Source organism: Opisthorchis viverrini (genome assembly GCF_000715545.1).
Source record: "Opisthorchis viverrini unplaced genomic scaffold opera_v5_180, whole genome shotgun sequence".
NCBI classification, from domain to species: Eukaryota; Metazoa; Platyhelminthes; class Trematoda; order Opisthorchiida; family Opisthorchiidae; genus Opisthorchis; species Opisthorchis viverrini.
In genome coordinates this window covers 674,244-690,920 of record NW_008751837.1, presented here as the reverse complement: position 1 = coordinate 690,920, position 16,677 = coordinate 674,244, and the positions used below count along the sequence as shown (strand labels likewise).

General features: G+C 41.3%; 1 protein-coding gene across 1 annotated transcript in view; it reads right to left on the bottom strand.

Annotated features, from left to right (window-relative positions):
• The window catches only part of T265_07684 (hypothetical protein), a gene marked incomplete at both ends in the record, with an annotated part of 48,170 nt that overhangs the window by 12,274 nt on the left and 19,219 nt on the right, over nucleotides 1-16,677 (bottom strand). The window contains 8 exons of the mRNA XM_009173263.1: nucleotides 1,227-1,313; nucleotides 2,422-2,442; nucleotides 4,422-4,484; nucleotides 6,221-6,287; nucleotides 7,056-7,174; nucleotides 9,894-10,022; nucleotides 13,824-13,925; nucleotides 16,343-16,499. Of these exons, the coding sequence (XP_009171527.1) occupies nucleotides 1,227-1,313; nucleotides 2,422-2,442; nucleotides 4,422-4,484; nucleotides 6,221-6,287; nucleotides 7,056-7,174; nucleotides 9,894-10,022; nucleotides 13,824-13,925; nucleotides 16,343-16,499 (745 nt within the window). The remainder of the gene's footprint in view (nucleotides 1-1,226; nucleotides 1,314-2,421; nucleotides 2,443-4,421; nucleotides 4,485-6,220; nucleotides 6,288-7,055; nucleotides 7,175-9,893; nucleotides 10,023-13,823; nucleotides 13,926-16,342; nucleotides 16,500-16,677) is intronic.

Below are 16,677 nucleotides of genomic sequence, written 5' to 3'. Positions count from 1 at the left end.
TTCCGAAACCAATACCACATGCCCATGAAGCAATTTCCAAAGGCAGAATTTACCCTCTGGGAGAAGTCAAGGAGAATCTGCTAACAGCGAAAACAAAAACACGTCAAAATCCATCGTAAGAGAACTGAGTTGTTTTCCCGATCATCTATCCGGGACTAGTAAGATGAGTCCCTCTCCATTTGTACAGAACACTAGAATTTCTGAGGACCTGCCTGCATTCTCACCTGCACTAGCTGGATGAACGCATAGCGTGACGACACGGCAGACAAGTTTAACTGTGGTCACTTTTAAAAGAAACAGTCATCAAGGCCCGTTCTACTGAAACAAAATCGCCATTTGACTCAGTGACTTGTAGCTGCACAATATTTCTCTACACAGTAGCTGTCATCTGGTACCTATAACATTCGGCCACCTAAACATCGCTCCGACTACCAGCTAAAATGTTCCAAAGTGAGGTTCCAGGAGAAGCCAGTCGTCCTCCTGTATCTTGCAAAACGAAAAGTGCGCACCACCCTGAATTGTGGCAAACTCCATTTTTAGAGAAAATTCCATTAGTTCTAGTTGCAAATAACCAGTGACCTATATGCACACGCGACAGCATGGATGGCAGTGCCTACTTGTTTTTCGATGAACGTTGGCACATCTGTTGCACGAAATCCAAAATGAAACAGAATTTCTGACGAATATTCTTTTAATCGCTGCTTCGTAACTTTTTCATTGTGTTTGATTGAATGGTCAATCAAGGTCATTCATGTATTGCTACTCGACACCCGATACCATTCAGATTAGTCCCTAAAGACCGATTTTGTTTCAGGGAAAACACTTGTCTGTCTGAGGACCAAAAGGAATCAATAACCGGTCCATGTCAACAAACGAAATTTAGTCTATGGATGTAATGTACTACTCATAAGATTGCTGAAAATTCTTCGACAGCCCACGGCCGATTCCACCCTTTTTTGGTGCGGGGGGAGCTCATCAGGTAGACTCAGTGCTCGAGTTTCTGTCAACCTTATGTACTACTTGTGACTTAGCCTACCTTTCTGACACCTGCATCATCAGTCATTTGCCAAGCTTTCATTATAATGGCTCTAGTTGATTTCCGCTTTTCCAGCAGCCTGTTTACATTGCCATATTTGGTGATCTACAGATGAGATCACTTACACCAATGTCTGTAAACTACCAAGCAAACCTCGTTCACGACAGAAATGCATCTGGGCTATACTCACCGGCCTTTGCGTACGCATTTCTTTTCTGCAGAGCTCTGAGTTTGAGCTAAAAATCTGTGAGATTCCGGGCGCGTTCTTCTGACACACCTGTTAAAAATCAGAAAAAAATTGAACGACCTATAACTTGTTCTGAGCAGAATGGTGAGATCTTCTATTTGCAAGAACTGGATTTGTCAGTTTGAGCGCGCTACCGAAGAGTAATGGCTCCATATCATGTCATAATGTGAGGTAAAAATATTGACTGGCCATTTGTGGTTGAATCGTGTGGTTTTCAACCAATAACTGAATAGTCGCTTTAGAGATTCCCAAGTTGTGCACTACCAAACCCTACTGAACCCCTCTGATATCCTTCCCAATCTTTTTCAAACTTTTCCGATCAACTTAAAGTAGCTACATGGTGCTTCTCGGGTTCTAAACAAGAGTGACGTTGCTTATAAGATAACATCCAAAGTGAAGCAGCAGCTTGATAAATTTGGATCTATCGAAGTACACACTTGCAGACTAGTTTCGTTTACATTGAAGACTCAACTGGATTCCAGCTGAAACTCTCAGTTAGGGTATGCTTCAACTAAATGTACCACACAGGGGCTGCTTCAGCTGGTAAGATACTCGACATATTGCCCTGTACTTCCTTGGTAGAATCCACTACTTATGAGGTTGCTAAAATCTCTTCGACAGCACACTATTCGTTACGCTCTTCTTGGCGCTCATCGGGTAGGTGTGGTTCCTGAGTCTTCATGTTTTGTTTGTAATTGCGTTGTACACAGCCGACAAAATACACTCATTTTCCGACTAAATTGATTTTAACGGGAGACTGATTATTCTCAACTGAGTGTCTCGGTTAGTGTAGTCATACAATGAATGTGTAAAACATTCAATAGCTACTTGAGCTTTTTTATGTTTACTTGACTGACGAGATCCACCGGTTTCTGAATTCTGAGGGATTTTGAGCCTTTGTTCTAAGTCAAACATACAGTGAAAATTGAATAGAATATATTTTTCAGCTGGCCAAAAGATACAAATCGAAGAGTGTTGATCGGGGTATACAAAAGAGATACCTAACCCAAAACAATGAGAATACCCGACTGTCGCTGTTGCATTGTTTGGTTCAAATCTACTGCACACGGTATAACTATAATTATCCACGGCCACAGTTGATCAATATTTACTTATAAATCATGCGAACATTACTTACTGGACAATGAGTTATCCGTTTCTGAAATGGATTAGAAGGAAGCAGAATTTATCACAAAGGTTTAAACAAATAATTTGGATCTCTTTTACTGAAATGCAAGAATTATTGACTGACGTCAGAGATAGTAATACAGTAGTGTTTGAGCGACTGTCGAATCTGTGGAGATGGGCACCTTAAAGTGTTCCTCTAATTATGGTAGCATTTCGTGAACAATTCATGTCCGTATGCATGCTGGAAACTTAGCAAAAAAAGCTACATGGTTAATAGAATGTAGCCCCGATCTGTTAATCATCCACTCGATAGAGAAAAAAGAACGACTGCGCACAAAAAACGGTCGACTTAATGAGTGTCTCGATATCAGCTCACTTCAGTCTGCGCGCTTGTTGACCTAGTGACCTGAAAATAAATGCAAACTGTGTCTCCGTTTTCTGTCTGGCACTATCTGCTGGACGATCTGACAGTAAAACAGCTGAGTTTGAGATTAATTCGGAATACGTGGCGTTGAAGTACAGTGCGTTTATATCGTACTTTGCGTGCTCATTGGATGATGCTTAGCATTCACGGGTACTTTGCTAACTTACTCTCACCGATTATTTATTGCAGGCTCATCGGTTGATGGTGCCTTCGAGAAATAGTGAACGTTCTAAATAGTCCTGCCAGAGCCCTTACCAGAGAGGACCAACACCGCAGAGGTAAAAACCTACAAAAATCATTGCAAACATCGCAAATTAAAACACCTAATCAAACATACCGAGGAGTTCTGACGGTCAAAGCAGAAACGGACAGGTTTTATGAAGGTAGATTGGCTTTGATGAACTGACTACTGGCGGCTGGGTTTGCAAGGGTGACTTTTATTCGCTGGAATGAAAATTTTGGTTGCTGTATGGTTCCCCGATCTGGCAAACAATGCTGATCATTTCAGCTCATTTAGCAGCGCTCCCAGTGGCGTTTTCTTCTTTTGTTTGTATAACATGACATGACTGTTTTAGAAATTGTATTTATCCCACGTGGTGTCATCTTTGCTCTCTCACGCAAGTATCGATTTTCTTGTGGTCTGGATGATCATAATTGCTCTGCATTCAGTAATACTGGACTTCCACACCTGAGGTCTGTCCCTATGCTTGCTGCGGAATTTTAATCGCACTAGCAGTCAACGTGGCTCTTAGTCAAAGCAGCAGTGGCACAGTGCCGAATAAAACAGGCTACGACAATCAGCCGGTCAGGCTCTATTGCCTATGGAAATTCATGTCACTATTAAGCACAAATTGTACGCCTGACGTCTCTCAGGACATATTCCACAGAAACACAAACGGAAGTGTTAAAATGTGATGCCAAGATAGACTGAGTACCACGTCCTCATTTCGTTTCAAAGTCGACTCATGAATGAACGCTTCTCCAAAGCAACTGTATACACAAATATACAACTTCCAGACTCTTTTCATGTGTACATAAAACTCACCGTCTAGTCTTGACCTTAAGTTGAGAAATGTAGTCCAAAACTTCGAATACAGAACCGATCTAGGCGCGGCATATCGAAGGACTAAACAGTTGCTACCACTCCCGTCTGATAGCACCTTCAAAGGCTCCCAGCCAAGTGGCCCCGATACATTGTAAATAAGGTCACTCTTGTAACCTTACGAAAATTCTAGAGAAAACTGTTATTGTTAACAAGCCGAATGTCGATCAGCTGATGGAACGTTGTCTGACTGACTGTTAGGATATAATTTTGTTTCTGATCGCTAGACCAACTGCACATCTATACGCCATGTGGTTGCATGAGCTGTTGACGTAGTGATACCATTAGTGGATAGCGTATGATTTAATCACATTTGTTTGGGTGTGTTGCACGCTGCAGGCAAATAAAATAGGGGCCGCAAAGTCCTGACGCGGTGAAACGGAGTGGAACATACGAGTCAGTTCAAGGTAAGCTGTGGAGCTACTGCACTGAGATTGTGCTAATTAAGGCCACATCAAACGTAAGAAATCAAGTCCAGACTTACTGCGTTCTGGGGGGCTTCTTTCCGTTTCTTGCGTGGTTTTCGGCGGGCTGGTCTCTTCGGTGACTGACAGAAGTAATAAATCGAGAGAAGATTGAGATGGCACTGTACGAAGTCACACGCAAACACACGCTGATGCTTTAGTTGGAAATAAAACCTGCAAAGTTCAAATTGTTGGACAGTGACTTACGCATACCAACTTAGCATATCTGCTTATTCTTTTGAAGTGATACAAACTCATATCATTAGTGCTTTGGCTGACTATGTATCGATAAATCTCAAAGCTCGTTTTCAGCGATGTGCCCCAAGCCAAATGCAGTTGCTTTCATATAATATTGTTAACCAGATTGAAAAAACGAAAAATGCAATACGCCTGCACCGATAATATGTTAGTTTGCAAGACATGATAATTATCAAGCAAAACAGCTTGGAAGTAGCATCTAGAATCTAGCTGTGGAAACAGGCCTCTGTAGAGCTGACATTGATTGCGAGCGTTCATTTACGGCTTTATGCAAGATAATTACTACACGTCACTCAAATGAAAAGGTAAAGCCGTTAAACAATCATTTACAAATAAGGATGATATAAATAGTGGGCTCATCTGGCTTCTTCAGTCATCTTAATCTTTAAAAATGCGAAGCAACAACTATGTTACTGATAAGTACTTCTATTAATAAATAATTAATATCCACAGATGACATTTTATCATAACTGGTTAATCAAGAAACATAGAATACACTACGCACTTTCTGGTTGCTTCTGGTTGTCAAAATAAAGTTGACTTGAATCAGTCAAAAGTGCGCCGTTTCTTGAGGAGCTACACTTTTCCCTTCCAAAATGGCTTGTATCGCCTTTCCATAAGGAGCGACCTTGAGGGATTTTAGGCTTCCTACCTTGTATACAACACATGGACTCAAGAGAGCTTTGAACACCGTTCAATTGCCATGCTTTTGCGCCAGCTTTCAATGATGCTTTCAACAACTAGCTGGCTAACTAATTCCATAAAGAAATTTGAAAAGGAGCTCGTTTTTGCATAGCACCATGAGCGCCCGTAAAATATGGCAACAATTCTTTTGTAGATGGTTCAAAGCAAAAATATTACCATAAGAGTTTAAATGTCTGGAAGAAGGAGAGGAGAGCTTATGTACAACTTTTGATAAGACTTTCACAAATCTAACAGCACTTGTCATCACTGCATGCATGGATCAGGCAGTGGAAGACAACCACTCATATTCATGTCATGACTCCACACGCCAAGGTACAACGATACAGTATAGAGCCGTCTCAATAAGCAGTGGGTGAAATCTCATCTGGAAACAACTGCTTTAGAAAGGACTATCTTTGTGCGGGTACAATGACCGTTCACGCCCTACTGGTTAACGTTTTGGGGAACGTTTTCTCTTACACATGATAAGGACACAGTATACATGGGTGAACCTCTGGACTCAATACATTTATCTGTAAGTTTAATGTCCTCAAAACTACGGAGACCTGACCGTCCGCTAGCTGGTGAATGAACTCATTTCCTAACGATTGGAAACTATCTAGTTGTTTCCCCAAAACCGTCTTAGTTAGCACTGTTTCGGTTTCAACGGGAGACTCAACTAAATTCACTTGAATCTCTTGTTTATGGTGCTTGTCCAATGTTTTGTTCTAGTCCCACAGCGAATGCCTTTTTAGCGTATCCTCATGTGCTCTCCCGGGGGACATTGCACGTACCGACAGACACTGAATCATTTTACTGTGAATTCCTACCACATGTACATCATTAGTTGAGCCTGCTGAGTAACACATAGACTCACATTTTGCAGAACATAGGCATAATAGGCGGGCACATCATCACAGTTGGAACTGTCGGATCCTGTATCGCTGGAAAAAAACACAGGAGAGTTAGACAGTTAGGTAAGTAGTCAGAATAGTCAGTATTTCAGCGAGAGCAAGCGAACAAAGTCTCGGGGGGATAGTACCCCAATTAAGACATCTGCATATTCACTGACAATAATTCACTTTGTACACTTTCGTTAACTACCCAGAGTTGTATTATCACACCACCATCAAAGAAATTCCAATAGATGCGGTAAACAATCTACGAGGAGATTACTCCTTTTATGTAAATCCGTGAAGTCAAGGACGCACTTTATGTTGATGGTCCTGTCCAAGAAAAAAATGATATTTCGGGGAGACATTTAGATGCCACGTGGTTTTCTTACCTTTAGAGTACATACTTTAACTGGGACTTAACAACCAGATACTGCAAAACGTAACGCAGGGCAAATTTCGCTTGATAGCAAGTTAAAAATCCTAACTCTTTAAGTTACTGTGTAGACGACCAAGTTCTGATATTCAACAGCCAGGCAAAACGCTCCCCTGTGCATTGTCTGCCCGGAATGTGTTGTTGCGCGTTAGCATCGCTATGAATTTACTTACAAAATTCTTGCTCCTTATGAAAACCTCTGTTGAAAATTGTGCTTGTAAAGCAGAACAATGAGATTCGCTGGCGTTTTTTTACAAGTGAAGCAACCTGTTTCCTGCATCTGTAGTTTCTGACAAATTTTCACGGTCATCACCATCTAATGCACAGCACAACACAGAATGGGAGCAACACTTGTTATCCGCATCACAAATAGTGAATCTCACCTACTATCATCAGTGGAGCATCCCAAATCTGACTCATTGACCTCTCCGAGTTCACCGGAATAACGAGCCAGTCTTTTTGCCAGTGCATCGCTTTTCAACTCTGTCAGTATATAGTTGCACTAGAAAACGATGGAAGTGAGTTGGTTAGAAATTGCAAACACAGACTCAGCAGCAACACTAACTGTAAGACCATTAGAACTGTGGAAGACGATGGTGAAAACAGCAAGGTGATGTTCTGAGTTTGAACCGCAAACAGAAAATCAGCTTGTTTATTCTGCTCGGTGTAGGTGGTTAATTTTTGATCTTTAGAAATATATAACACCTCACGAGCCGTGAGTTTCAATTTCAAGGTACCAAGACTAAGCATAATAACAGTTTTCGCTGGGAGCACAAAAATGGTACAGCATGTACAATGAAACTAACTCCGACAGTTTTACGGGACTAAGCATTTATGTAAATTTATTCTCAATAAGTTGAAAGTCGTTCGCAAGTGAAGAAAGTATCAGGTTTTACAAGAATAATACACAAAGTTGGTCAACTCTGTGTCCTAACATCTGAGGGACGTCTATCCAAATTTGGTAGACAAAAATCCATAATTCGAGGCAGTGGGAGGTTCTGAACTATCAATTCAAGTGTACGTCCTACCAGTGAAGCTAATTTAAACAGAAACATTGAGAATCAGTGTTGTACAGCTGCTTCGTCTTTGTTCGCATCCAACAAATTTACACTGTCAACGAAGCTTTTGGGGAATTACTATCAGCGATACACCTGATACAGGCATGAGTAATAAGTAAAAAGTGATCTAATTAGCATGATTAACCTGAACTGGAGAGACAAATAACGCCACTACTCCTTTATTCAAGAGGTCCACTTTGCGTAATACGTCATCACACACGCTTTCAATGGTCGGCTTATTAAAGATGAATCCATGTGATTTGTGGGGGCGTTTTACAACCATACCAGGTTATCAATACATTGCATATGATGGACAGACTGTGAAATAAAAATAGCACAAAAAGTTAGGTGCTTTAATGAATACCACGATAATCATATTTGCCTTTCCACTGGAATTTTTAATTGAAAAAACGGCCATTTTTGTAGTCTCAAAGTGATCAGTGAAGCTAATTTAAACAGAAACATTGAGAATCAGTGTTGTACAGCTGCTTCGTCTTTGTTCGCATCCAACAAATTTACACTGTCAACGAAGCTTTTGGGGAATTACTATCAGCGATACACCCGATACAGGCATGAGTAATAAGTAAAAAGTGATCTAATTAGCATGATTAACCTGAACTGGAGAGACAAATAACGCCACTACTCCTTTATTCAAGAGGTCCACTTTGCGTAATACGTCATCACACACGCTTTCAATGGTCGGCTTATTAAAGATGAATCCATGTGATTTGTGGGGGCGTTTTACAACCATACCAGGTTATCAATACATTGCATATGATGGACAGACTGTGAAATAAAAATAGCACAAAAAGTTAGGTGCTTTAATGAATACCACGATAATCATATTTGCCTTTCCACTGGAATTTTTAATTGAAAAAACGGCCATTTTTGTAGTCCTCAAAGTGATCAGCGGACGATGGGCATCATTTCCTTTTTTATTTTAAGTTGACCGCACCACTGATCATTCACTCGCGGCCAAACGACAAAAAGTTCTAGTTGGAATCATCTCTTCCGTTTGTGAAATGTGCTTTACTGGTGGGTGGTGACGAGGATAAAACAACTCTACAGTACTTCAGGCTTTCCATCCTAAGTTGACGTTAGCCGTAGCAGGAAATCTTGATGGAAGACAAATAACTTCCAAAGGGGTTTGTGATAACTTCTGTGGCATAACATTCACTCAGCACGACTGGTATTAACTTATTATAAAGCAACTTATATGTATCTGTGAACTATCCAGTATATCATGCCATTCTGCTGGGAGGGTATACCTGCGAATCGATTTACCATAAACTACCTAACCATATCATACAAATTTGACCACAAAACTCTAACTTTTCAAAACGGCCCCCATGTCTTATCACAGTTTTTGGGAACAAGTTGATCGTGACACATTTAACTCGTTGTCGCCTACAAATCTCAGTTTTTTTAGTTCCATGCATAATAGTACATTTGTCCAGTTTGTAGATTACTCGAGATAGAAGTGAGATCAGTCGGATGCCCGTTCTTGAGAAAACGGTATGTCATCTGTTGGAGCATAGTAAGTTATAATAAAAGGTCCCCTCTGTTGACTGCTCCCCGCGTCTGCTTGTTCCTATGCGAAGTGGTACCAACTCTACAGAAGCTGGATAAAGCTTTATAATTTCGTACAATGGGATATTTGGGTTGGCTTCAGTGATTTTCAAGCGTTAGCCGAAAACCTCTTTTGGTGCGAAACCCCACTATGGCGGGACCTCACAAATAAAATTTTTAACATTCACAGTGCTACTGATTAATGGTTAGTAGATTACTTCCTCCAGTTTTTGGAAAGTTGAATTCACTTTTCTACTCCAAATGTATCTCACCTCGCTGAAGTGCCGAGTTATTACTGACAGACTCTCATCAACCTATTTTTTCCGTAATATTTTCCATCCAGTTGTATAATTCACCTTTTAATTTACTTTCTCTTCGCTCATACTGATTTTCTTTCCAAAGGAACAAACATGAGTTTAGCGAAAATATTTTGCAACTGTTGCCAGTAGGTCTGCCCGAAGGATCACCGGAAGAGGTCGTTAAAACGGCTAATATACAAAATCATTTGAGCGGTTGTAAAATCAAGCGCTTTAGATGAACGGATAGCACCGACAAAGCTCACCAGCATCTTCTCCAGTAGTCCGAATAACTTACCTTCTTTTGATCTGGATCACAATAGTCCAACAATGTATCACAAAACTGACGGCCCATCTCCTCGAAGTCCCGCGTGTTAAAGTGATAGTTGTCCTCTTTCACTTCTCCAGTTTTGCCACAAAACGTTGCCTGCAAACATTACGGTCAGAATCGTGAAATCAATGTGGATCAACAAAGTAGAATAGTTTGTGACCGGGATTGAAGTTTGTCCATCTGAATGTAATAATTGATAACCGAATAATGCCACGATAGTGTTTCGAAATCATTGTCAAGGCGGGAACATTGATGCTTCGTTCCCGTAGAATAGTGTCAATTCATTCGAAAAATGCATTACACTGGAAAGAAAAGATAAGTGTTGTAGGGAGGAGACCTAGGCCCAGCCTTAAAAAATTCTGAGATGCCTCTTTTTCCAACTCTCAGTCAGATAATCTGGATAGAACTTTCCCCCATGAGCACCACTGTATTGATTAGAGATGCCTCTTTTTCCAACTCTCAGTCAGATAATCTGGATAGAAACTTCCACCATGAGCACCACTGATATTGATTAGCCCCCGCATCGTTCAATGTTTCCAGCCAAGCACAGAGCGTCATGTGGATTTAATCCTGGAAGGAAAACGGTACCGAAATTATTCGTAACCTTCTTCATTCTCTCCTGCCATGTCAAATTCTTTCAAGCCCCCGGTTTTCGTAACTCGGAATCAGGCAGGGAAAGCGTCTCTGCAAGCGGTAATTTGACAGGTATGCGGGACACCTAACTCAGTGCTGGATTCATTCTTTCAGTGAAGCATCCTCTGCTTCGCCAAAAGTTGTCTCCTGACAACTACTTCCATAATTCGTTGGTTGAGTCTTCAGTGGTCATGAACCTGGAGATATCTCAAATTACCTGTCAGAAGTGGCCAAGACTCGCAGGCGTAAAACAAGGCACCCCGCATTGTACTCATACTCAAGTTTTCTCTGGGAACCAGTGATACGTGTATTGGGGTCACAAGGGGCATTTTGTGTGTCAGCCCTTATTTTCCCTTGTATAATCTTTAGTCAGATGAAAACCAATCGACATGCTTTCCGACTCCAAACCAGTTGTTAACATCCTCTTCCATATCAGTAATATAAAAAAACATTAATCTTTCAGCAGTACCACATGAAGCCTGGCTGCTACGACATCCAAAGTAAGTACGAAGACAGACACTGCTCAAACCGCGGAGTTTTCAATCGTCTCTAGAGCTGATTCCGTATTCATCAATTTGAAACCGAAATACTCAGTCAGAAAAAACACGCTGTATCCTTTCCGACTTGCTGCTGCCAAGCTGGAAGTGGCCAAATTGTCATCCAGATTTGTGTATATAGCCCGACGAAGACTGACTGACCAACTCAAGTCACACGGATTTTGCTATGATGTTGGGTTCAAGGTGTTTCTCAATCGTCTACTCTGTCTTCATCAGATATCTTATCACACTGGAATGACAAGTGTAGTGATGAAGCTGCAACACACTAGCAAAATTGAAAGCAATGATTAAAGTTATTCATTAGTCGAACGTTGGACGGAAGATGTGTGTACTTCCGTATGTGTACGTGTGAGTACGTGTGCATCTGTGCAACGCATCCATTGAGTGTCCCGCTGATTTGGCCGTCAGGGCACCTGAGGCGTTTTCTATTCCCCAAAACCTCCTTGTTCATGCATCGATGGATAATGAAAATGCTTCCTCTATACGCTTAACTCACATCTGGAACGTTTTTCAAATGACCCCTAAACCGCTAATAAGGCCTCGAGAGGTCTGAAAGTGAAAGCAAGGATCTCCCGGTCAAATTTCGAAATAGCTTGTTGGTTTCGCAAATTCCACTGAATTTCCTGACCGTGGCAAGAAGTGTTTCTATAAATACTTTCTAATTCCAACGGCATCGGTGTTCCTTACTGGCAAATATTTAAGCCACCATTGACGTTCCGTAATGTCACCTACAACGCGAAATCACGAGAAGGAAATTTGTCTTGGGTCAGAATTGTCTGTGTTGGAGAACCGGGAGCTATTATTATGCTGGGAAGATTGATGAAAGAACTCTAATGAATACATCTTCTTCACTCCACCAGTTAATCCCGAGATAGGCAAATGTCTGTTTAACGGACAGCGTTGCCTCTTTTATCAGAGAGGTGTGAATGTCGGTCCAACTTTAAGTTGTTACACTTCGGATACAACATAAAACTGTTTGCTTCATGGATAGCTTGAAAAGCACATAGAACACAGGTATTAAATACATTTCCGATTCATCGTTTGTAGTTTGAGCAGTAAGTAGCGTTAATCACTTTCAAATGAACCATAATTTTTCGTCTTCGTTTACTTATTGTGACGTGGTTACGATTTACCATATACTAGGCAATGGCATCTTCAGAACATTACGGCTCTTTAGTGATATCCCATCTGTTTGGCTATCAGTGATAAAGTTGAGATATTTCCTAATTGTAAGGAATGATGGGATTGGATCCTGAATGTAAATTGTACATAATGTGGAAGTTATCCGACTACTTGCGTCCTTCAGAGGCCCGGCAAAAGCATGTTAGTACCTTCGTTAACATCATCATCATCATTGTCAGCTGTAATAACCGCGTACTCGTCGTACATTGGTTGCAGCTGCCGCAATTTCGTTCACCGATGATCTGGGGTAGGGGGTAGGTAGCTGCGCGTTGCAGGCGCGAGCTGGTAAGTTGGTGCATAAGTCCAGCACTNAATCCAGCACTGTCAGTGAGTTGTCAAGCGGGGGGGGGAGGGGAAAAGAAGCTATGCATTGAAGGCAATAGCTTGGATGCACGAGCGCCACTGAGGGCGTGACTGGGCAATGTCTGATAATGTCTCTAGCCATTGACGTGGCCCGTCTCGGGGTCCCCATCCAGGAAGACGGCAGTGACCAGCGCAGCTGAGTTTGCTGGTAATGGCCTTCATACTTCGCTGCCAAGTCATTGTTTGACCGCCTCTGGCTCTGGTTGTGCGAAAAGAGCCCTTCGAGGAAGTCGGTCGACTGGCATACGCAGCACGTGGCCAAGCCAGCGCAACCTGTGCAGTGTGATCAGTTCATCTATCGGGAGTGAGTTATTTCTCCCAAATACCTTCGTTAACACTACACATTCTATCAATCGAGCGTGCAGCTTGTTCAGTAGTCGTCACGCTAGTCAACCTGGATGGTCTGACGGATAAGAGTAGTGGGTTGTCTTCAGTGCGACTCGGTTTCGAATCACTCCTTGGGGCCTTCTGAGTGGCTGTCGATCTCCCGTTTGGAAAAGTTTGACACCTATATACAATGCTATGCTGCAGTGCAGACAACAAAGTCCATTTAATCAACTCATAGCCATATTTTGAATTCTTCTTAGGGTACTTTTTGGTGTAGTTGTCTAATAAGTAGGATGACCGAATAGTTTTGACCTTTTCATGAAATGAATACACAATTTATTATGAGAAGTTTTACGAAGTAGTCCGAATGTATATCCAATCGGCCCAGACAACCATACTGGTTTGTCGTTATCAAGGAAGAAACCCTGGAACCGTATAGTCTTCCTAGTAAAACACATCAAATAGGGATACCCATTTCCGTAACGGGACTCAGACTCTGGTAATATAAAGTGCAATGCAAAAACATAACCCCACCCCGTTAGCATACAAGTCGTGACAGGAAACCCCGTTCGTGATTCAGACTTGTCACATAATGATATGAGAACTGCCCAAATAGCGGTAATTTAGTTGCCCCCTATACTCCATTCACGAGAAATCTCAAAAGACGACGCCTATCGATCCTCAGAGAAAATCAGCAAAGCTCACAAACGTGGTAGCGGCCATTCGTCAGTAACTATTTTGGGAAATCCTCATAAATGTAATCGAGGTGGCACTCACATATTCTAGTATAGGATCATAGGCAAAGAGAACTGAGCATTAGTTATAAACCACTCACCTCTAGCGTATAGCTGTTTAAAATCCCTGTCCTCCACATCACAACTCTTCCAGTGCCCTCTTTCTCTTTTTGTACAGTAAATCTACACTTACTGTAATCAAACTGAAATCAAGAAAGTTGAAACTGATTACGGATACTCAGTGACATTCGAATTGTATGAACTGCAGCAAAGAGAGAGTTCCATTATGAAATCCATTGACTGACGTAACTTGCTGGTAAATTTCATTTACCTAATCGGGAAACTTCCCTCTCGATGTTCAACCTTTTTCAAGAAGATGCCACTGTAGGAGACGGCAGACTATTTTTGTAATTTTGTTGAACGAATTGTCTCAGAGTTCTTGTACTCACAAAGATATCCAGTTAACATTCAAAGGTAAATCGTTCCAAGAGATGAGAGAAAATGGAGGTGAGATCTCCCTAAGACCTATTCTTGCAACCATATTGATGGGTAAATAAAATTTAGCGAGGCATTCAACGACTTGCTTTCAAATGAAGTTACTTTACTGCATAGAGCAACACTAAATTAAACGATCTACTGGATGTTTTTATCCACACTTTTATAAACATCAGCTTTATCATGGAGCAGAAATTCGGTGTGTAACTTAGTTTTTAGATGTCCGTAAGAAAAGGAAAGAAGATGAAACGATACAGTTAAGTATATATTGTTAATATATGCAAATATATGTATGCAGTTTGATAGTTTAACCCTTTTAGGACTTGTCTGATGTCCCACCGAAACAGTGAATAGGCTCAGATCATCGACTGTTTATAAGTGAACTAGAATTTATTACAAAAGTATTCGTTATGAAAAAGTGTGGTGGAGTTAGAAAGATGTTGAAATGAGAAGCACAAGTATAGCTAGCATGACAGAAAAGAGGGCTGACTCAAATCGCCAAACTCCACCCTGTTGTTGGTTGATAGGATTGCTGTTGATCTAACCAACCACCTGTACACGCACCTGAGCTACCAATATTTCGATATACTGGCATATTCTGACCTACTGGATGAATGTTCCAACAACTGAACTGTCCATTTCTAAACAATCATACGAATTCTCTTTGCGTGTCAGAACAAGAGCAAAGCCCAGCCTGTTGTGGAAGTCAAAAAAGAGGCTCACGTGTACTTAAGATGCTCATAAGCAGATGAGCTACTTTGCTGATTCATGTATGAAACAAGAAAGAAGGTTTATTCACTACCCCGTCTACTTCACTCTCCCACATGGGATAGAAACCTTTGCTAATTGGTTTCAAGAAGACCAGAGAGTTGCCTAACGTGTCTATATTTATGGCGTCTAAATTGGAAGTTTCAGTTGTCCTTCGTAGTCAGATCACAGAGAAAGGTCAAAGTGCTAACCGCTATCACCGACTATTAAGCAAAATAGCCCGCTTGTTTCTGTTGGCTATCGAATTTCGATAGTGCAGTGGGGCGCCTGTTTGACAGAGTGCACACCTGCTCTTCGAGAACTCACGAAAATTTTTCACCTATCGGGTATATGACAGTAGATCATAGATAGTATGTAAGCATACGGCTGTTATCTATGTTTGAGGAACGGACCAGGTGGTCCAACCAACCGAATGACACAGGTCTAAAGAGACTATCTCAGTCAAAAGAAGAAATTCCTCGGAGTGATTCCTCTTTCTCTCTACTGGGTGATCAAATATAAGCACGAAAAAGTGAAACTCACAGTCGATGTATTAATTAAGTTTCATAGAACTGGTATAAAAGATATCAGTGCCTGGTTACCGGAGCAAATCTACTAGTGAACGATTCACTGTACTTCTCATAGTAAATGAAATCAACACGGCTTGTGGACTTCCGGGAGAATTAACAAGTTCGCAGGATGATGATTTCCAGATCACTTCTTAAAGTATCAGAAAACCATTGAGCTAACCAAATCCAGCTCGGACCCACATACGTTTAGCCCCATCTGCAAAGCATGTGCACTGTGGAAGTGACTAACTCTCTACCCAATTCAGGCAGCCGAAACAATAAACTGATCCCGTAACAAAGGCTCGAAATAAAGATACAACGGTCAAGAGTTCGGATCAGGATCACTCACATCTAACGCTGAGCACAGATGAAATTTTTAATCTTAGCAACGTAACAATAGGCCAGGTCAATGAAAAGTATCGTTGAATTGGAACAAAAACAAACTAACAAACGTGGTAACTGTTCATCCACTTCATGGTAGTTGCGCTTGCGTCACAATCACCGGTTGTCTCCAGAAACGTCATTGTCTTCTGCCTTCTGGTCATCAGTCTTCAGACACCAGAGAACGTCGGAACGCACCAAACAATCAATCTTGTTGCGCCCAAATTACAATACAGTTGCTATGGTAATTATACTTACCATAGAGGAACTACCGATACTTGTGTCTGAGGTTGCCTCAGCAACAACACTCAGTATTACGGGAACCAAAACTATGGAACTTTATCTAGTGCTCTGGACAGTATGACAAATTGAATTATTTTAGCAAAATAAAATCATTTTAAAAAATCGCTCATGCCATCGCTGCTTACCAGATTTGGTGCATTTTTGCTCAGCATTGCCGGAAAAACCCGGTCATGAAAGCGCGTTTCCGGATTCAAACTCCGACACCCATAAATAAACATTTGTTGCTTTCGACTGTGTCCGTGAAAATCGCAGTAGACCAAAACGGCATAGTCTTGCATTGTGCTGTAAGACAGAATTGTGCTGTGTTACACTCAGTTATCAACAAACATTCTAAGCACGCAAAACAATTGATAGGATATACCCATGACTGTAGGCTTAACAAGGCTCCTGACAATAAGTAGGCAGATAAACCAACTTTCTTCCATGTGTTCTCTTTCAAACCATGGCGGTATGGTATCTC